The 22920-nt window shown below is 33.2% G+C and overlaps 7 protein-coding genes across 7 annotated transcripts; 4 read left to right on the top strand and 3 right to left on the bottom strand.

The window, feature by feature from the left end:
• Window positions 1-372: 372 nt before the first annotated feature.
• Window positions 373-2231, bottom strand: LOC101253683 (auxin-responsive protein SAUR68-like). Its single transcript, XM_004237405.5, has one exon. It carries the CDS (start codon window positions 2082-2084, stop codon window positions 1656-1658), a length of 429 nt encoding a protein of 142 aa, XP_004237453.2. The 5' UTR covers window positions 2085-2231; the 3' UTR covers window positions 373-1655.
• An 875-nt stretch (window positions 2232-3106) lies between these two features.
• Window positions 3107-3694, top strand: LOC101268177 (uncharacterized). The gene has a single exon (XM_019213428.1). The coding sequence runs from the start codon at window positions 3107-3109 to the stop codon at window positions 3692-3694; it is 588 nt and encodes a 195-aa protein (XP_019068973.1).
• Window positions 3695-3715: 21 nt separating this feature from the next.
• LOC104647048 (uncharacterized) lies at window positions 3716-5940 on the top strand. Its single transcript, XM_010321611.1, has 3 exons — window positions 3716-3923; window positions 4584-4695; window positions 5289-5940. Exons 1-3 carry the CDS (start codon window positions 3716-3718, stop codon window positions 5938-5940), a joined length of 972 nt encoding a protein of 323 aa, XP_010319913.1.
• Window positions 5941-5949: 9 nt separating this feature from the next.
• LOC109120062 (secreted RxLR effector protein 161-like) lies at window positions 5950-6680 on the top strand. Its single transcript, XM_019213427.1, has 3 exons — window positions 5950-6028; window positions 6076-6146; window positions 6213-6680. The coding sequence occupies exons 1-3, from the start codon at window positions 5950-5952 to the stop codon at window positions 6678-6680; spliced, it is 618 nt and encodes a 205-aa protein (XP_019068972.1).
• Window positions 6681-8341: 1661 nt separating this feature from the next.
• On the top strand, window positions 8342-10186 carry LOC112941374 (auxin-induced protein 15A-like). The gene has a single exon (XM_026030729.2). The coding sequence runs from the start codon at window positions 9734-9736 to the stop codon at window positions 10043-10045; it is 312 nt and encodes a 103-aa protein (XP_025886514.1). The 5' UTR covers window positions 8342-9733; the 3' UTR covers window positions 10046-10186.
• Window positions 8587-9033, bottom strand: LOC101253994 (auxin-responsive protein SAUR68-like). Its single transcript, XM_004237406.5, has one exon. It carries the CDS (start codon window positions 9031-9033, stop codon window positions 8587-8589), a length of 447 nt encoding a protein of 148 aa, XP_004237454.1.
• An 848-nt stretch (window positions 10187-11034) lies between the features above and the next one.
• Window positions 11035-12823, bottom strand: LOC101254589 (auxin-responsive protein SAUR68-like). The gene has a single exon (XM_019213497.3). The coding sequence runs from the start codon at window positions 11598-11600 to the stop codon at window positions 11154-11156; it is 447 nt and encodes a 148-aa protein (XP_019069042.1). The 5' UTR covers window positions 11601-12823; the 3' UTR covers window positions 11035-11153.
• Between the last annotated feature and the right edge of the window lie 10097 nt (window positions 12824-22920).

The following is a 22920-nucleotide window of genomic DNA, read 5'->3' as shown; positions in this document are numbered from 1 at the left end:
TATTTAATTAGGCCTACTTCGTATTTCTCAGCAATGCCAATAATGTGAGACTATTAAATGAACAATTGCTGTTAACAAGCAAAACCGTGTTCTGCTCTCTTCTTTGTCATGTAGATAGGTGACCTTCAGATTTCCATCTTGGCATCAACTCATTGATTCTTGTGGTTTTTATTTCAAATGAAAGCGGGGCCTAATGTCGTTCTACAAATTTATTGTCTGAATACTTGAAAATAATAAAGTAAGCAAAACCATGTGAAGCTTCATGTGCCAATGTCTCTCACCAGTGACCACCAAACCCTCAACACCATTTAACTTGGATATGAAACTTATCACTAACTTTGTATATATACACATACACAAAAAGCTTTTTATGCAAAACACAAGTCTCAATTTCTGTGTATTCTCGAAATCCTTCTCTTTTTAAGTCATTCATTTAAAGCTACAAAAAGTATATCACTATGGGCATCAAAATGAGTCCTCTTATCCAAGGTATTAGAATCTTGAGGAGGTTTTCAAATTCCGGAGGTGTTCCCAAAGGTCATTGTGCAGTATATTTAGGAGAGAGCCAGAAGAAGAGATTCGTCGTGCCTATATCATACTTGAGCCAGCCTTTATTTCAAGACTTGTTAACTCAAGCTGAAGAACAGTTTGGCTTCGATTACCATATGGGTGGTATCACAATACCTTGCAAAGAAGACGTGTTTGTTGATCTCACATACCGCTTGAGACGATGAATTGTATTGAAGTACAAATTCTCTTTGCACATGAAATTTTGTAAATTAGTAGGACGTAGATATTAGAAAGAGGAAATCCACTGTATAGTTCAGAAACGCTTGAACCTTGAAAATTTCTTCAATGGTCAATTTATGAATAGCAGAAGTGCTGGTTCTGATAATCACTATTTGCTAAAAAAATTCTGTTATTCATTTATAATATTTCTTTAAAAAATATTTAAGCCCCTGTATGGAACAGTTGCACGGCGTGGAGCAAACTAGCACATTGAAGAAAGTATCATTTAGCAGAATAAGACTGTCATTTGAATGCCATAAACTTATATATACACATACACAAAGTATTTGAGCATTTCTCAAAATTATTTAGATTTAAAAATCATAGCTTGAAAGACAAAGCCAGGCGATATATTTTGGACATCATTTAGGTTCTTCAGCATCTGCAGTTGTTTTTTCACCTAATTGTTTCTGCAGTAAAAATATATTTTGGACATCTTATTAAGTTCAATAATTTTATTTTAATATTCTGATACTAACTTGGAAGAGAAAGCCACACGATACTTTAGTAAAGCCTGATGTCTGTTGGATATTGTTTATGGGGTCTTAAATTTGTGGAGAAGTTTTGCAGATTTCTTTCTTTCTTCATTTGTTTGACAACTGAATGGACCTATTGATTAATAATAATAGCTTGGGTCCTTTGAATGAAGAATTGATATCTTAGTGGTGTTAATACATAAGAGGTACTAATCCAGGATTAGATTGTTACGTCTTTTCATAGCCAAATGTAAAAGTGAAACATGTAGATATGGTAAATCTTCTCTGATAATATTGAATATTGAATCTGTATGATGAGCTTTACAATTGTGTTCTTCATCCTATGTCCTATCTAAGCTAGAGTGTAATTAGAAAACTGTTAATTATGACTCAACAAACAAGAAGATGTTGGTTTCCACTTTCTTGGTGCAAAGAAGAAGTCGAACAGCAAAAAGAAGGAACTGATAGGAGCAACGCTTTGTGAAGATCTCCAGAAGCTATGCCTTTGTTTATTAGTGGAATGATGTAGTCCATGAAGGCTGAATCACAAGGTAATGTAATAGGGCCACCACTCGGCAGTCCAAACTCTTCTTCGGACATGTTTAAGAGTTGTTCAATGACTTCATTTTCAAGGTAAGCCAATGGAATGACAAAGCGAACTTGATCGACTGTATATACTACAAAATGTCCTTTTTCAACTATAGGTGATGAGAATGTACTGCCATTTCTTGGAAATGAAATCCTCTTCCTCTGCATGGCTGCAAACTTCTGCCATTTCCTAGCCATTTTGATGAGTTTCTTGGTACTAATCATTGCCATTTTCTTTTCCGGAAGATTGAAAACAAGAAAGTAAATAAGAAATCTAGAGAGTTTTGATGGCTGAATTGATAGTGCTTGTGCTTGATGATCAAGGAAGAGAGTTAATTTATACAAGAGGAGCTGATAAGTTTGTTAGGCAAAGCCATGTGCTGATGCCTGTTCACCATGTTAATATGGGGCTTTAAATTTGTGGATGTAGCTAGTTTGAATATATAAGATGATAAGTTTCTTCATTTCTTACCAATGCCAATAATTTGAGACTATTAAATGAACAATTGCTGGTGAGAAGCAAAACCATGTTCTTCTCTCTTCTTTGTCATGTAGATTTTCATCTTGGCATCAACTTCACCAATCCTTGTCGATATTATTTTAAGGGTATCCGTAAGATAAATTTGGGGCCTAATTCAACAAATGTATTGTTTGAATACTTGACAATAACAGGGTAAGCAAAACCATCCAAAGCTTAATATGCAATTGTCTCTCACCAGTGGCCAACAAATTTTCTTCACATTTAATTTGTTCATGAAACTTACAACTAACTTCGTATATATACACATACATAGGAAGTCTTTTATTTATGCAGAACACAAGCCTCACTTGTTGTGTATTTCTCAAAATCATGCATTCTTTTTCTTTTTGATTCATCATTTGAAGTTACAAAGTATCTCAATATGGGTATCAAAATGAGTCCGCTTATTCATTTTAGACAATTGACATTTTTTTCAGCTTATTATTATTTTTTTACTGTTTTTACTTATTTTAGTTTAGTGCTTCCTATTTTCTAGCTAGATTTAGTCAACTTTAGTTGCTCAACTTCCTGAAGTTAGTGGCCCCATTTATGGCTGTTAGTGACCCCTTTTATGGTAATTAGTGACATATTTTCTTATTTAGTTTTAATGTCCTTGTATGAGTTCACTCTATTTTTATTTTTCAAATCAGTTTCTTGAGTATTTTGTTCTAAAAGTGGCATCAGAGCCTCTAGTTGATCTTACAGGACCAAAAGGTTTTAACCTACAACATAAATGACATCCAACAACCTACCTTTAAATCCACCATTCACTTGTACCGGTGAAAATGACCAAACTTGGTCTGTGAAGATGCAAGCTTTTTTTGAAGCCTATGAACTTTGGGAAACTGTGACGGATGATAAACCACTTGTTGCTCTACCAGCAAATCCTACCTTGGCTCAGATCAAATCCAACAACGAAGAGAAGGCAAAGAAATCTAAAGTCAAGTCGCTTATGCAGAATGCTGTGGCAGATTCTATGTTTTACAGAATCATAGCTTGCAAAACTGCAAAAAAGGCTTGGGATAGGTTGAAAGAAGAATATCAAGGCAACGATAGAACACGTCAAATGCAAGTGTTGAACCTGAAAAGAGAGTTTGAGTCCTTGACTATGCAGGAGGATGAAACTATCAGTAAGTATGCTGATAGAATCTCCTTATTTGTTAATAACATTGGACTTCTTGGTGAAGAATTTACAGACAAACAAATTGTGGAGAAAGTGCCTGTGACTCTTCCTCAGAGGTTTGAATTTAAGATTTCCTCTCTTGAAGAATCCAAGGACCTGGGCAAACTTTCATTAAGTGAACTAATGAGTGCTCTTTAAGCACAAGAGCAAGGGAGGACTATGAGACGGGGAAAGTTCAGTGAAGGAGCTTTCTCTGTACAAAAGCAAAAAGGAAAGCAACAATTCCACCAAAAGAATAAGGTCAAGCATGATGGAGGAAACAATAGTGGAGATGTGAAGCAGAAGTTCCCTCCTTGCAAACATTGTAAAAGAAATACACATCTGGAGAAGTATTATTTGTGGAGAGTCGATGCTATATGCGGCAACTGTAAGCATACGGGACACATATCCAAGGTATGCAAATCAATAGCAAAGGCCTCTGGTGCTTAGCAAGCACAAGTAGCAGAAGCTGCCGATGCACATGAGGAGCAACTTTTTGCAGTTTCATACTTTTCAATCAATGAATCCTCTTATTCATAGCTTCTTGACAATTGTTGCACACATCACTTTGCAATGATGTTGAACTGTTCAAATTCGTCGATGATACTTACAAATGTAAAGTAAAAGTGAGAAACGATGAGGCAGTGAAGTCAAAGGCAGAGGTACAATGTCTATCTCAACAATATCAGGTATCAAAACTATTCCTGATATTTTGTACACACCTGATATGAGTCAAATTTTGTTGAGTGTTGGACAAGTGCTTGAAAATAATTATTCTCTGCATTTTAAGAATCGTGAAGGTGTTGTTTTTGACCCTTCTGGAGTAGAGTTATTTTATGTCAAGATGAGCAACAGAATGTTTTATATTGATTGGGAGAAAATAATTGAGCAGGCTTACACTATTACTTCACAAACATGTACAAACCTATGGCACAAAAGGTTTGGTCACTTAAATCTGAGAAGCATCGCGGAGATGAAAAAAAAGGAGCTAGTGGAAACTATGTCTGAATTTCTTTATAATGCTCAAGTTAGTGAAACTTGCCAACAGGGAAAGCAAACAAAATTGTCATTTCAAGCAAATCAAGAACGGAGAGCAAACTAGAAGCTTCAGCTCATTCATACGGATGTTTGCGGCCCAATGAAAACAAATTCACTGAGTGGTAACAAAACTTTCTCCTTTTTATTAATGACTACACCAAAATGTGTTGGATTTATTTCATAATACTGAAGAGTGAAGTCTTTGATGTTTTTAAACAATTTAAAGCTTTAGTGGAAAATATGTAATCTTAGTATTAAAGCTTTAAGGTCTGACAATGGAGGAGAATATACTTCTTCTCAATTTGTGGAGTTTTGTAGTAGCACAGGTATTGAACGCAAATTAACATTACCATACACTCCACAACAAAATGGCATGTCTGAAAGGAAGAACAAGACAGTAATGGAGATGGCCAGATGTATTTAGCTCGAAAGAAAGATCCCAAATCAATTTGGGCTGAGGCAGTCAATACCTCTGTATATTTGCTGAACAGATTGCCTACAAAGGCCTTGCAGGACATGACTCCATATGATGCTTGGTGTGGGAACAAACCATCAGTACACCACCTCAGAATCTTTGGGTGTATATGTTATTATCGAGTTCCAGAAACAAAGAGGAGTAAGCTGGAAACAAGGCTTCATAAAGGCATATTTATGGGCTATAGTTCATCCAAAGGTTACATGATTATTTGTTTGAAATTAGACAAACTAATTCCAGCCGAGAAGTGAAGTTTGATGAAGTAGCTGGTTGGGATTGGAAAAATCAGAAGACCTCTTATTCTGATTTATTTTCAATAGAGCAGCCTCAACTTTTTGAAGATGAACTAGTGGATGATGTACCAGTGAGGGGAACTCGATCCTTAAAAGATGTCTATCAGCGGCGTAACTTGGTTACTCTAAACCAACAAGATATCCTAAAGCACAAGACTCTCTGGCATGGAGGAGAGATATGCAAGAAGAACGACATGATCGAGAAGAACAGAACCTGGCAGCTTGTTGACATACCTAGAAATCGCAAGGTGATTGGTGTAAAATGGATTTTCAAGACTAAACTCAATCCTGATGGAACAATTTGCAAACATAAGGCTAGATTAGTGGTGAAGGTATACACACAACAATATGGTGTGGATTACCAGGAGACATTTGCTCCTATAGCAAGGTATGACACAATCAAGCTTGTTCTTGCATTTGCATCTCATAGTTCCTGGCAGATTCATCAACATGATGTCAAATCGACTTTTTTAAATGGCTTGCTTGCTGAAGAGATCTATCTAGAGAAACCTGATGGTTTCTCAACTCCCAAAAAAAAGAATCAAGTTTATCTCTTAACGAAGGCCTTGTATGGCCTAAAACAAGCCCCAAGGGCATAGTATGAGAGGATGGATAATCATCTTATCCAACTTGGCTTTAGTAGAAGTCAAAGTGAAGCTACTTTGTATGTGAAATTCACTGTTGCAGGTGAGTCCTTAATTGTCTCAATTATGTGGATGACATGCTTGTGACAGGAAACAAAATTGAACTAATCCAAAGGTTCAAGGATGAAATGAAGAAAATCTTTGACATGACTGATCTTGGAGTCATGAAGTACTTTCTTGGCATGAAAGTGTTGTAGTCCAGTGATGGAATTTTCATATGCCATCAGAAATACATTTCGGATATTCTAAACAAGTTCAAAAAACAATACTGCGAACCTGTGAGTGCTCCAATATCTACTGGTGTGAAGCTTGGCAAGGATGAGGATTCCGAAAAAGTGGACGATTGTATATATGGAAGCTTAATTGGCAGTCTTCTATATCTAACCACAAACAGTCCTGACATTCTATTTGTTGTTAGTTTGGTCTCTAGGTTCATGCATTCTCCTAGAGACACAAACCTCACAGCGGCTAAAAGAGTGTTGAGGTATATTAAAGGAACCAGCAAGTATGGAATTTTTTTCCCAACATCTGCCGAAGTAAATATGAACCTCATCGAATACTCTGATAGTGATTGGGGTGGTGGAGTTGATGATTCGAGAAGCACCTCTGGATATCTTTTTTGTTTGGGGACAAGTTTTTTTAGTTGGAGCTCTAGAAAACAAGAAACTACAGCTCAATCAACAGCAGAAGCTTAGTACATAGCTGCTGGAATCAAGCTATCTGGCTGAGGAAGATGATGAAAGACTTAGGCCATGAACAAACATAAGCTACCAAGATCATGTGTGACAACAGTTCAGCAGTTTCAATCTCAAAAAATCCAGTGTTTCATGGTCGAACTAAGCATATCATGATCAAGTTTCATTTTATTAGAGAAGTCCAATAATCTAATAAAGGTGTTGCTTGTTCATTGTTCATCTGAGAACCAGCTAGCTGACATTTTCACCAAGTCATTGCCAAAGGAAAGGTTTGAAGATCTGACGCAAAGATTTGGTGTTTGCCACAAAAATGCCAAGGTGGAGTGTTAGACAATTGACATTTTTTCCAGCTTATTATTATTTTTTACCGTTTTACTTATTTCAGTTTAGTGCTTCCTATTTTCTAGATAGACTTAGTCAACTTTAGTTGCTTAACTTCCAGAACTTAGTGGTCCCATTTATGGCTGTTGGTGGCCCCTTTTTATGGTAGTTAGTGGCACATTTTCTTATTTAGTTTTAATGTCCTTGTATAAATTCAGACTTTCTGCAGATTAATATATAGCTAGAATTTCATAAGTTCACTCTATTTTTATTTTTCAAATCAGTTTCTTGAGTAATTTGTTCTAACAATTCAAGGTACTAGAATCTTGAGGAGGTTTTCAAATTCCGCAGGTGTTCCTAAATGTCATTGCGCAGTATATGTAGGAGTGAACTAGAAGAAGAGATTCGTGGTGCCAATATCTTACTTGAACCAACCATTATTTCAAGACTTGTTAACTCAAGCTGAAGAAGAGTTTGGCTTCAATCATCAGATGGGTGGTCTCACAATACCTTGCAAAGAGGATGTGTTTGTTGATCTCACATTCCGCTTGAGACGATGAATTGTATCACAGTGCATATTCTTTTGCACATGGAATTTTGTAAAGTAGTAGTAGGACTTAGATATTAGAAAGAGTAAAATCCATTGTATAATTCAGAAAGACAACATACTAGAAAATTTCTTCAATAATAAATTTATGTATAGCAAAAGTGCTGGTTCTAATAATCACTATTTTGGAAGTATCTGCGTTCATGTAGGATATTTCTTCTAAGCAAATTAATTAAGCCCCTGCATGCAACAGTTGCACTTAAGAAAGGACAAAGAAAAATTTATATCATGTTTACACCGATCGGATTTCAAAAAGTCCTTCGCCCCTTATCTTCTCGTCTATCTTCTTTATTTTAACTAGCACATCGAAGAAAGCATCAGTTAGCGGAATAAGAATGTCATTTGAGTTGTTCCTCACCAGCTCCACCTTATTGTCTCGACTACTAAATTTTGGATGTGAGACTTTCCATAACATGTACAGTGACAAAATATTTCATTTTTTGTGCATTTTTCATGATTATTTGTTTCTTGTTTATTCTTGGACCATCATTTAGAGTTAAAAATTATATATAGCTTAAAAGAACAGGAATCAAGATGACTCCACTTAAGGACGTTTTCAACATCTGCAATTATTTTATCACCTAATTGTTTCTGCACAAATATATTTTGGGCATCTTATTTTCTTTGACAAGTTTATTTTTAATATGCTGACATCAACATGGAAGACAAAGCAACGCGATGTCTGTTGGATGTTGATATGGGGTATTAAATTTGTCAAAAAATCTTGTTTGACATGATGGAAGTTATGAGTTACATTATTTCTTCATTAGGTTGACAACTAAATGGACCTATAAAATAATTATTGTTTGGGACCTATGATAACCAAATGTAAAAGTGAAAGCGACAGATATGGTAAACTTTCTCTGATTAAATAAAATTCAATCTGTGTGATGCACTTTACAATTTTGTTTGTTAGTCAATGGCCTATCTAAAAACTATTTTGATCTAGGATGTAGTATAAATAATGTTGATTATGACTCAACAAACAAGAAGCTGTTGGTTTCCACTTTCTTGGAGCAGAGAAGAAGTCGAACAATAACATGAAGGAAATGACAGGAGCAATGCTTTGTGAAGATCTCCTGCAGTTAGGCCTTTCCTTATTAGCGAAATGATGTAGTCCATAAAAGCTGAATCACAAGGTAATGTAATAGGGCCACCACTTGACAGACCAAACTCTTCTTCAGATATGATTAAAAGCTGCCTAATGACCTCATTTTCAAGATAAACCAAGGGAATCATGAAGCGCTTTTGATCAATTGTATATACTACAAAATGTCCTTTTTCAGCTATAGACGATGAAGACGTACTACAATCATCTGCATCACTACCATTTCTTGAAAATGAAATCCTCTTCCTTTGCCCGGCTGCAAACTTCTGCCATCTCCTGGCCATTTTGATGAGTTTCTTGGTACCGATCATTGTCATTTTTTTTGGAAGAATGGAAACAAGAGAGTAAATAAGAAATTTAGAGAATTTTTATGGCTGAACTGATTATGCTTTTGATTGATGATGAAAAGGCTCATAGAAGAGGGATTATTTATACAAGATGGAGGTTAAGTGTTTGTTACTAACCAAAGCCAAAGCCATGTGCTAATGTCTGTTGGCCATGTTGGTATGGGGCCTAAAATTTGTGGGTGAAGCTACGTTGAAAATTAAAGAAGATAAGTTTCTTCCTTTCTATTCTTTGATTAAATAGGCCTACTTGGTATTTCTCAGCAATGCCAATAATTTAGACCATTGAATAAACAATTGCTGGTGAGAAGCAAAACTATGTTCTGATCTCTTCTTTGTCATGTAGATAGGTGACCTTTAGATTTCTATCTTGGCATCAACTTCATCAATCCTTGTCGATTTTAATTTAAGGGTGTCCGTAAAATAAAATTGGGGCCTAATGTTGTCCTTCAACAAATTTGTTTTCTGAATACTTGATAATAATAGAGCAAGGAAGGTCATGTGATGTTTCATGTGCCATTGTCCCCTCACCAGTGGCCACAAAATTCTCTTCACCATTAAATTTGGATATGAAATGTACCACTAACTTTGTATATATACATTCATAGAAAGTTTTTTATGCAGAACACAAGTTTCACTTGCTGTGTATTCCTCAAAAATACTTTCTCTTTCTATGAAGTCATCATTTAAAGTTACAAAGTATCTCACTATGGGCATCAAAATGAGTCCGCTTATTCAAGGTACTAGAATCTTGAGGAGGTTTTCAAATTCCGGAGGTGTTCCAAAAGGACATTGCGCAGTATATGTAGGAGAGAGCCAGAAGAAGAGATTCGTCGTGCCAATATCATACTTGAGCCAGCCTTTATTTCAAGACTTGTTAACTCAAGCTGAAGAACAGTTTGGTTTCGATCATCCAATGGGCGGTCTCACGATACCTTGCAAGGAAGACGTGTTTGTTCATCTCACATCCTGCTTGAGATCATGAATTGTATCAAAGTGCAAATTCTCTTGCACATGAAATTTTGTAGATTTAGATGTTAGAAATAGGAGATTGTTAAAAGAACTTTCACTGTATAGTTCAGAAACACAAAAATCTATAGAAGTTGTTACATGATCAGTTTATTAATAGCAGAAGTACTGTTTCTTATAATAACTAATTTAATTGGTTATATTTGCTTGCAAACTAACACATCCAAGAAAGTACCATTTAGCAGAATAAGAATGACTGTTTGTGATAAGAAACAAGGAATTACGTAGCGGAACCAAGTCATCAGCTTTATCAATACTTAAGGCTTAAAATTTTTTATGATGTCCTTGATTCTAAGTTATGAGAAGCTGAGGCCTACTATTCAACAAGTTTAGTGTCTGTATATTTGGATAAACTTTAGGATGTCAAACTTCCTCTAAACATATATATACACAGTGCAAAAACCTTTCCTTTTCTGTGTCTTTCTTAAGATTATGAGTTAATTGTTCATTCTTATAACATCAGTTAGAGTTAAAAACCATATCTTGAAAGAACGGGAATTATCAAATGACTATTTATTCAATCTAATGGAATTTTAAGGACATCTGCAGTTATTCAGATATCATACTTGAGTCTTTCTTTAGATTTGAAGACTAGTTAGCTCATACTGTTTATCACCTAATTGCTTCTGAAAATACCACAAAATGTTCACACTGGATGCTAACTTAGAAGAAAAGCACAACGGTACTTCAGATGTCGTTGTCTCTCATCCCTGACACCCTAATGCAGATACTTCAGCAAAGCCTGATTAGAACATACTAATGCACATACTCATAAAAGGAGCATAGTTGATTTATTGATCATTTAGACCTTATTCAATCTAGAAGGTACTGCTGTAAGTGAAATGCTTGCCATAAACAAAGTGGTGTTAATACGTAAGAGGTACCAATCGAGGATTAGATTGTAAAATCTTCTCATAACTAAACGTAACAAGTGAAAGCCGTGGATATGGTAAACTTTCTCTGATAAAATAATATTAGAAATATCTGTATGATTCACTTTACAATAATGTTTATTCGTGTATGGCCTATCTAAAAAACTATTTTCAGCTAGCATGTATTATGACTCAACAAACAAGAAGCCGTTGGTTTCCACTTTCTTGGTGCAAAGAAGAAGTCGAACAGCAAGAAGAAGGAATTGATAGGAGCAACGCTTTGTGAAGATCTCCAGCAGTTATGCCTTTCTTGATAAGCAAAATGATATGGTGCATGAAGGATGAATCACAGGGTAATGTAATTGGACCACCACTCGGTAGCCCAAATTCTTCTTCGGACATGTTGAAAAGTTGTCTAATGATCTCATTTTCAAGGTAAACCAATGGAATGACAAAGCGAACTTGATCAGCTGTATATACTACAAAATGTCTTTTTTCCACTATAGAGGATGAAGATGTACTGCAACTGTCTGCATCACTACCATTTCTTGGAAATGAAATCCTTTTCCTCTGTATGGCTGCAAACTTCCGCCATTTCCTGGCCATCTTGATGAGTTTCTTAGCGCTGAGCATTGCCATTTTTCCTTTGAAGACTGGAAACAAGAAATTAGAAATTTAGGAAACTTTGATGGCTAAATTTATAATGCTTGTGCTTGATGATGATAAAGGATCATGAATGGGGGATTATTTATACAAAATGGAGCTGAAATTTTTGTCAGTAACCACCTAAGGCAAAGCCATGTGTTGATGCATGTTGGCCAAGTCAATATGGGGCCTAAAATATGTGGATGCAGCTAGTTTTAAATTGAAAGATGATAAGTTTCCTGCTTTCTTCTCTGAATACCAATAATTTGAAACCATAAAATGAACAATTGCCGGTAAGAAGCAAAACCATGTTCCACTCTTTTCTTTGTCATGTAGATAGGTGACCTTTAGATTTCCATCTTGACAATGGAACTTCATCAATTTTTGGGGATTTTATTTTAAGGGTGTCCTCAAAATAAAAGTGGGGCCTGATGTTGTTCTTCAACAAATTTTTGGTTTGAATATTAGATAATAACATAGTAAGCAAAAATATCAGTTGCCATAGTCTTGAATTTTGTTTTGAAGTCCTCCGATAATGTTGTAAAAAAGAGATCATTCCAAGGTGTGAGAACATCAAAAAGCTAAGATTTCACGGGACTACTAAGGACTATAAAATTGGTGAAAATAACAGGTAGTTTGATAATGTTGTCCATATATTCCAAGTGCAAAAAATTTTCCCATCACATCTCAAGGAATTAAAATTGGTCAGACATAGGACTACCTGAACACATTGAGTGAATTGCCTAAAGCTGAAATCAGATGCTTATTGTGGCGAAGAATAGAATCATAGATAACTGAAGGGGTATTTGCTAGATAAGAAGCATAAATCTCATGTCATGGAATATCTGATAAGGAAGAGATTTCTATCGAGTTGTTACCTAAAATGTAGGGACTCAAGTAGAACCGAGGTTTTAGAAGCTAAAAAGTAGTGTAGCGAAGATACTCAGCCGTACTTAATAATAGAAGGATTTGGCAGAAATATGTAAAATTGTCCCTCCTAAAAAGATTATTCCAGAATAAATGGGCAATAGTTAGGAGAGGTGCGCCAGCGGCGAGCAGAAGCAAGGTTATATACATGCAAACAAAGACACTGAGCATAGGAGTAGATCTCCACCAAACAAAGAAAAAGAAGAAACGAGTTATTCAGCTATGTTGGATGAAAAGACAGAGGAGGAAAAATAGAATTTCAGTAATAACTTTGTAGTATATTCAATTGATAATTAAATCTGGATGTTAAGATGTGTTTATAGTAATGGGAAAAGGATAAAATTTGTTAATTGTTGGCAAAGTTGTATTGAACAGGTAGAGTCAACACGTTTCAGAGAATTCAACGAATTCAAGATTGCATAAGGAATACACCATTTTAACTAAATCAAGATGAAAAGGAAATTATATTTTCTTATTTAAATAAGGAAAGTATACCTTCTTATTTACTTGAGGAAAATTTGTGTTTATCCAAGTTAAAGTGCAGCAAGGTTTTCAAGATTAACAAGGCATTTGTCAAAGTCGAGATCAACAAAGATTTGTTGATGTGCAGTATTTTGTAGAAATGAAGTCCAAATAGAAGTCAACAAGGATTTGTAGAAGGCAAATACAAGTTGAATTATACAAGGACTTGTGGAAGTTTTGATCTATAAGTAGGGAGCTATTTGCATCAGAAAAAATCGCGCACTTACAAAAAGAGAAGATCAAAACACGATCAAGAGTTTTGATAAATACTTTTGAGTGTTGCGAGTTGAGTGTTAAAATTGTAAGGTTAAGAGTCTTGTTTAGTAGAAATTGCTTGACAAGTTGAAGAACTTGAAAAGCATTAGAAGATACAAAACTAGAGATTAGTTTTGTGTCTTGGGTAGAAGAAATTAGAGTTTATAATTTCTTAGGTTACGGAGTTCTGTAATCGTTGTATTGTTTGAATCATCATATCATATATTATTACAAGTGGGAAGCCTTCAAGTCCGAAGTTGAATTACGAAAATGCTCATACAAATTTTTATTAACAATTTATTTCTACATTAAAGATTAAAAAAAATAAAATAAAATAAAAAACTTTTAAACAGAAAACCATTCATTTTCTAGGTTGAATTTGAATGTAGAAATTGTTCCATCTTCCCACAATTATTAAATGTTTGAATTACTTAGTTATCTCCGTATTTATTTCGATTTTAATGTTTTGTCTCTTTCATCTTCCATGTAGTAATAGCTTTTTCATATTCTTTACAAATTTTTATGAATTTGCATAGAAAAATATATACATTGATCAATCAAAATAATCACTCAAACATCTAATTTCTTGAAAAAAAATAATGTTAGAAAAGCAATCATAAGACAATTTTATATATTTGTTTCTTCAAGCATATGTAATTGTCCTTTTCCTTCACTTCTCAGTAATCCTTTTAGATTTGGAAACCTTTTCATAAGTGTCTATTTTGCTGCCGAATTGATCCTTTCCCTAGCAAGTCGTTCCAGGTATGAGAAAGTTGGTGCAAAAAATATTATGCTTCTTTGGGTTTTGATAATTGTATGAAACTTTATTTGGGTGTTAGAAATATGCTGGTTGTACTCCCATTATTTATGTATTAATATATGTTAATTATTTTTGGGTTTATATGATACTTCTTTTAGGATGGATTGTAATAATAATTGTGTCTAATACATTTTTACTAATATTCCTTGCAATTGTCTTGCTGAAAATCCCTTCATTTTTTCCTTTTGTATAAATTAATCATTTATTTTTCTCGCTTTGTATATTTTGATAAATAGGTTTGTTGAGTTGCAACTATTTTGGTCTGTTAATAGGCTAATCTCTTGAATTATATGTCATGAGTTCTCTTTTTTGTAATTCTGCTTCTTCAATAGAGAAGATGTGGGATTAAATAATGAATTAGAAATTTTTTATAGTAGTATTTATATGCTTTTAAGTATGTAGTGCGAAGGATGATGGCTCAAAAATTGTATTCGTAAGTTATACGATAAAGTAAAGTCATAAGTTTTACATCGACTTTGTTGTTTATGTGATACAAATAATTAATAAATAAGAGTAAACAAAATAATTAATAAATAAGATTAAAATTTCAATAAGCGAAGCAAGTTGTTGATACTCTTCTCTTAAGGACTATGCAGTATAGCTTCTCATGTTAAATTTTTATTTCATCTTGTTTGAATTGTGCAAATTAGGTTTGCTAAGTTTCATTATGCTTTTAAGTAACTTGTACAAATTAGGTATGCTAAGTTTCATTATGCTTTTAAGTACAAATTTGGATTATAATTTTACCTTTTTGCTAAATTAAATATCTAACTAATTAAATAATAAACAATATCATATATATTATACTAAATACTAAAAGTGAAAAGATGTTAAAAGTAAAAATTTGAATAGACTTATAATTGTAATAAAATGAGAAACATTAACAAAGATGAAAGATTAAAGATCAATACTTTTCATTTAATTTCTACAAATTAAATTTTAAACGGAAAAGAGTCTAAAATACCCTTAAAGTATTGGAAATGGTATAAAATTACCCTCCATCCACCTATTGATTCCAAAATACCCTTCCCACCCACCTATTGGGTCCAAAATACCCTTGTCATCCACCTTTTGATTCAAAATTGACCACTTATTTAACGGTTTTTTATTTAAACTATTTAAATATTTTTTAAATACATGGCGTTCAACTATTTGCTATAATTTAACTTATTAATATATAAATTAATCTACTACTCATCCATTACTAATTATTAAACCCTCCAAATTAATAAATCACTCACATTATTAATACAACAATAGAAAAGCTTCTGGCAATTGAGTTTTTAAAAATTTGAGGCGAAAATATCTATAGAAGTAAATTATCATACATTCAAGTGTCTAAATAAAAATTACCGATAAACTTAAAAGTCTGACTATGTTCATCTTAATTATTCTTACGTGCAATTATGTGATGTTACTTCATAGGTAACTTTTTTTCAAAATAATATATTAAAAGAAATCATAAATATTTATAAAATTATATTTTTAAAAAGTGCATGAATTAATTCGGGATGACGAATTTTATATTATAGTTAGATAATTAATTGTGTGGGGTTTAGTTAGTAATGGGTGGGTAGCGGGTTGGTTTATAAATAATACAAATAAATTAAATTATAACACATTAGTTGAACATCAAGTATTTTAAAAATATTTGAATAGTATAAATTTAAAATCGTTAAATAAGTGGTCAATTTTGAACACAAAGGTGGGTGACAAGGGTATTTTGGAGCCAATAGGTGGATGAAAAGGGCATTTTAGAGCCAATAGGTGGATGAAGGGTAATTTTGTACCATTTTCAATACTTTAAGGGTATTTTAGACCCTTTTCCGAATTTTAAAACTTCATCTTCCATTCTCTCATATTGAATGAAGGAAAAAAATTGGATTGCAAACTATAAATTATGCATTCGATAATATCTTATAAATCATAAGAAATGGTAGTATTTAATTATTAATTTCAAAATCTTTTCTTTATTTTATTCAATCTTCATACGTGTTTTACCATATGTAGTTGTGTTTGTGTCATTTTTTCCTTCTTTCAGTTTTAGTGGCATCATATAAATCATAAATATAGGACAAGATATAGTGTACAACTATAATTATATGTGATAATTCAATAAATTAACTATATTTATTTGGTAAGAATCTCTTATTTCTTTATAATTTTTTTTATGTTTCACAATATCAATTTATGAACTTTTAAAATTTATACGCATACATTATTATTTAGAATAAATGCGCAACACACATTTCTAAAAATTAGTATATATATATATATATATATATATATATATATATATATATATATATATATCAATCAATATATTTAGTATAAATTTAATGAATCCCATAGTGTAATACAATAATTACATTTTGTCCCGATAAATTTAGTATTTCCTAATAATCCCTTATAATTGTTGTGGCGTGATACATTAGTATGTTGTGATACATGGTAAATGATACACAGTAACTTAAAACTGTTAAGATTAAAAGGGGGAAAAATGGAACATTTAAATTTGTTATCTAAATCAACTTGAATTACGGTAACGGTTCATTAATAAGCATTAATTCAGCACGTAATTGGATACAAAAATCAATTGAAGTAGACAATGTTATTAAGAGGATACGGGCCAAATCTATTTTTTGATGGAGAAAGTATGCAACACGGAGTGAGCATAAGTTTTTCCTGGATTCACAATTGTGGAAGGGAACTTTGGATGATTTACAGCGTCAGGATACCCTTGAGTCTCCAAAGACAATGCTGAACGAGCTGATACACAAATCCACCTTTCCCTTTTACATTTATGATCCAATTTGCAGTGAAATGCACAAGGCGCAGTCGCTTGGATATTCATTACTCTTCCTGATTTCTTGTCATAAACTATTGCCACTGGTTTCATTTTCTTATTGCTGTCTAGTACATAGTTTCTATCATATCCAATTTGGACTTCATCGATCCTGCTCCCTACCTTACATTTTGTCCCAACAAATTTGGTATTTACTAATAATCTTTTATAATTGTTGTGGCGTGATACATAGTATGTTGCGATACATGGTAAATGATACACAGTAACTTAAAACTGTTAAGATTAAAAGGGAGAAAAAATGGAACATTTAAATTTGTTATCTAAATCATCTTAAATTACGGTAACAGTTCATTAATAAGCATTAATTCAGCACGTAATATGATAACAATTTCAAATTTTGAAAATTCAAGATTATATCATCTAATTTGAAGACATTTTTATGAACATCCAGTTATTAAACTTATTGACTGATACATGATAACAATTTTCAAAAACTCGTGATACATAGAAAATCATATGATACACATCAAATTCATGTATCAATGCATCGTCTAAACACTATAACACACTGAGTCGATATGTATCAGCAAGCACATTTGATGGGGCAGATATTAAATTTATTGACTGATACATGATAACAATTTTCAAAAGCTCTTGATACATAGTAAATCATATGATACACATCTAAATCATGTATCAATGCATCGACTAAGAACTGAACGGGAGAGAATAACTCAAAACGTGATGGAGTAAGAACTGAACGAGAGAGAAATTGTCCAGATTTTTGAAATTTCAAATTTTTTAAAATTTGAAATTCAAAATTTCAAAATTGGGTGTTTTAATTAAAATTAATAATTCAAAATCCAAAAACTGATTTAAAAGGTTGAGTGTTTTAATGGAGAAAATTCAAAATCCAAAAACTGATTTTAAAGGTTGAGTGTTTTAATGGAGAAAAAATAGGCATTAAAATGGGTAATTGTGTATTATAGGAGAGAGAATGTTATGTATCTATACACTTATACTAAAATTAAAAAAAAGGGAATTATGTAATATTTTAAAAAAGAAGGGAAAATTAGAGAATATAAAACTTATAGTTGTGTATTTAAGTTATTTTTCCATATATTTATATAAAGTAAGAATTTCGGCCCACTGATGTGCGTACCTCAATGATTAGCAAACCTATTTGTCGCAGTTTTTTTTGGAGTTTCCCCCTATATTTCTGTTGAAATGAATTTTAATTAATTAAATGCAACATGAAATTTCCAGTCCTTAACCGTTTCTTCTAATTAAGGCAATAATAATTTATGAATTCTAATAAATTAACGTTTAAGAAGAGAAAGATACCGTTTCATATTATAATTGTAATTTGTCATGCTTAACTGTTTCTCTAATTAAGGCTAAAATAATTAATGGATCCTAATTAATAAATGTATAAGGAGAAATTATATGATGATAAATCTCAGAAAATTTAGTTAATTATGAAATCAATTAATGTCACATAAGATTCAATTGAGAAAAGAAAAGAATTTTTATTAAAAAAATTCTAAACCCGAGAGCAATATCATTCACTATACAAATTATCTTTTTATGACTAAAGGGGTACATTGGACAGAGAGAAAAAAGTAAAAAGTTGCCTTCATTTCGTCCCAAACGTCTAGGAAAATCCTGATGCCGATTAGCAACGAATGTTTGCAGTCTTTGTAGTACAGTAGCGGATCATAAAAAGCATTGTGATAATCCTTGTAAAATGAAAAACTACTTTGTTACACGTACATATGGGTTGATGGTGAATCATTATGGATATGACTTGGTGAAAGAAGTAGTACTTAAAAAACATGAAATTAACTCAACGGATTTGAAGGTGTGCATATCTACAAAAATAGTAGATATTGAACGAATGAATGAATTTGCCAGTGTGATTTTCGCGTAAGTTTTGAATATTCTTATAGTTTTCATTTTTATGTATAATGTATCATGATTTTATATTTAGAAATCCAAATCTAGATTCCGATCCGAATGTACCTCTGGATAAGATTGATAGAGCTCATCGGGCTGGAAAAGCTCAGAGAAAAGGAGCTAGTTCTTCGGTGAATCCTGTTCAAGAAGGAGTTTCAAAGGCTCTGGCAGTTGATACTGTAGGTTACATTAGGTCCCATAGTCCATTTTGTTATTGTTAGGAAAACAACCATTCTAATGAACCTAAAAATGGTTCTGTTGCTGTAGAAGAAGCTGCTGATGAAGAAGCTGCTGCTGCTGATGATACTGATCCACCCCCTCCACCAGCAGCTCAAGCTCGAATACTGTTATAGCAGATTACAGCAGGTCCCATAGTCCATTGTGTTATTGTTAGGAAAACAATTATTGTAATGAACCTAACAATGCAGGTTCTGCTGTAGAAGAAGATGCTGATGAAGAACCTGCTGCTGATGATGATACTGATCCACGTCCACCACCACCTCCTCCACCAGCAGCTCAATAGTCTTCTTAAGCTCCTAATGCTGTTACAACTCAATTTTCTGATCAAGCTCGTAATACTGTTACAGCATGTCCCACAGTCCCATTATGTTATTGTTAGGAAAAAAATTATTGTAATGAACCTAACAATGCAGGTTTTGGTATAGAAGAAGCTATTGTAGAAGAAGCTGATGAAGCTGCTGATGAAGAAGCTGATGGTGCTGATGATACTGATCCATGTCCACCACCACCTCCTCCACTAGCAGCTCAATTGTTTGCTCAAGCTCCTAATGATGTTACAACTCAATTTATGCTCAAGCTCGTAATACTATTACAGGCGGTCACATAGTCCCATTATGTTATTGTTAGGAAAACAATTATTGTAATGAACCTAACAATGCAGGTTTTGCTATAGAAGAAGCTATTGTAGAAGAAGCTGCTAATGAAGAAGTTGCTGCTGATGATGATACCGATCCATGTCCACCACCACCTCCTCCACTAGCAACTCAATGTCCTGCTCAAGCTCCTAATGGTGTTAAACTCAATTGTCGGCTCAAGCTCGTGATACTATTACAGCCAGTCACATAGTCCCATTGTGTTATTGTTAGGAAAACAATTATTGTAATGAACCTAACAATGCAGGTTTTACTATAGAAGAAGCTACTGTAGAACAAGCTGATGAAGATGCTGATGAAGAAGCTGCTGCTAATGATGATACTTATCCATGTCCACCACCACCTCCTCCACCAGCATCTCAATTGTCTTCTCAAACTCTTAATGCTGTTACAACTCAATTTCTGCTCAAGCTCGTAATAATGTTACAGCAGGTTCCATAGTCCCATTGTGTTATTGTTAAGAAAACAATTATTGTAATGAACCTAACAATGCAGGTTCTGCTGTAAAAGAAGGTGCTGATGAAGAAGATGCTGCTGAAGAAAAAGTTGCTGCTGATGATGATATTGATCCACGTTCACCACCACCTCCTCCACTAGAAGCTCAATTGTTTGCTCAAGCTCCTAATGCTGTTACAACTCAATTTATGCTCAAGCTCGTAATACTGCCACTGCGAGTCCCATAGTCCCATTGCGTTATTATTAGGAAAACAATTATTGTAATGAACCTAACAATGCAGGTTCTCCTGTAGAAAAAGCTGATGAAGCTGCTGATGAAGAAGTTGCTGATGATGATGATACCAATCCACGTCCACCACCAACTCCTCCACCAGCAGCTCAATTGTCTGCTTAAGCTCCTAATGCTGTTACAACTCAATTGTCTGCTCAAGTTTGTAATACTGTTACTTAGGTTCCATAGTCCCATTGTGTTATTGTTAGGAAAAAAATTATTGTAATAAATCTAACAATGCAGGTTCTGTTGTAGAAGAACCTGGTGAAGAAGCTGGTGATGATGATAATATTGATCCATGTCCACCACCACCTCCTCCACCAGCAGCTCAATTGTCTGCTCAAGCTCCTAATGCTGTCACAACTCAATTATCTGCTCAAGCTCGTAATACTGTTACAGCAGGTCCCATAGTCCAATTGTGTTATTGTTAGGAAAACAATTATTGTAATGAACCTAACAATGCAGGTTTTGCTGTAAAGGAAGCTATTGTAGAAGAAGCTGATGATCATAATAATACTGATGCACATCCACCACCACCGCCTCCATCAGCAGCCCAATTGTCTGCTCAAGCTTCTAATGCTGTTACAACTCAATTGTCTGCTCAAGCTCGTAATACTGTTACAGCAGGTCCCATAGTCCCATGTGTTATTGTTAGGAAAATAATTATTCCTGGATTCACAATTGTGGAAGGGAACTTTGGATGATTTACAGCGTCAGGATACCCTTGAGTCTCCAAAGACAATGCTGAACGAGGCTGATACACAAATCCACCTTTCCCTTTTACATCTATGATCCAATTTGCAGTGAAATGCACAAGGCGCAATCGCTTGGATATTCATTACTCTTCCTGATTTCTTGTCATAAACTATTGCCACTGATTTCATTTTCTTATTGCTTTCTAGTACATAGTTTCTATCATATCCAATTTGGACTTCATCGATCCTGCTCCCTACCTTACATTTTGTCCCGACAAATTTAGTATTTACTAATAATCTTTTATAATTGTTATGGCTTGATACATAGTATGTTGCGATTCATGGTAAATGATACACAGTAACTTAAAACTGTTAAGATTAAAAGGGAGAAAAAATGGAACATTTAAATTTGTTATCTAAATCATCTTAAATTACGGTAACAGTTCATTAATAAGCATTAATTTAACACGTAATACGATAACAATTTCAAATTTTGAAAATTCAAGATTATATCATCTAGTTTGAAGACATTTTTATGAACATCCAGTTATTAAACTTATTGACTGATACATGATAACAATTTTCAAAAACTCGTGATACATAGAAAATCATATGATACACATCAAATTCATGTATCAATGCATCGTCTAAACACTATAACACACTGAGTCGATATGTATCAGCAAGCACATTTGATGGGGCAGATATTAAACTTATTGACTGATACATGATAACAATTTTCAAAAGCTCTTGATACATAGGAAATCATATGATACACATCTAAATCATATATCAATGCATCGACTAAGAACTGAACGGGAGAGAATAACTCAAAACGTGATGGAGTAAGAACTGAACGAGAGAGAAATTGTCCAGATTTTTGAAATTAAAATTTGAAATTCAAAATTTCAAAATTGGTTGTTTTAATTAAAATTAATAATTCAAAATCCAAAAACTGATTTAAGAGGTTGAGTGTTTTAATGGAGAAAATTCAAAATCAAAAAACTGATTTTAAAGGTTGAGTGTTTTAATGGAGAAAAAATAGGCATTAAAATGGGTAATTGTGTATTATAGGAGAGAGAATGTTATGTATCTATACACTTATACTAAAATTAAAAAAAAAAGGGAATTATGTAATATTTTAAAAAAGAAGGGAAAATTAGAGAATATAAAACTTATAGTTGTGTATTTAAGTTATTTTTCCATATATTTATATAAAGTAAGAATTTCGACCCACTGATATGCGTACCTCAATGATTAGCAAACCTATTTGTCGCAGTTTTTTTTTTTGGAGTTTCCCCCTATATTTCTGTTGAAATGAATTTTAATTAATTAAATGTAACATGCAATTTCCCGTCCTTAACCGTTTCTTCTAATTAAGGCAATAATAATTTATGAATTCTAATAAATTAACGTTTAAGAAGAGAAAGATACTGTTTCATATTGTAATTGTAATTTGTCATGCTTAACTTTTCTCTAATTAAGGCTAAAATAATTAATGGATCCTAATTAATAAATGTATAAGGAGAAAGTATATAATGATAAATCTCAGAAATTTAGTTGATTATGATATCAATTAATGTCACATAAGATTCAATTAAGAAAAGAAAAGAATTTTTATTAAAAAAATTCTAAACCCGAGAGCAGTATCATTCACTATACAAATTATCTTTTTATGACTAAAGGGATACATTGGAATTTTTCTTTCTTTTG

Source organism: Solanum lycopersicum, chromosome 4, assembly GCF_036512215.1.
Source record: "Solanum lycopersicum chromosome 4, SLM_r2.1".
NCBI classification, from domain to species: domain Eukaryota; kingdom Viridiplantae; phylum Streptophyta; class Magnoliopsida; order Solanales; family Solanaceae; genus Solanum; species Solanum lycopersicum.
This window is presented reverse-complemented; position numbering and strand designations above follow the sequence as displayed.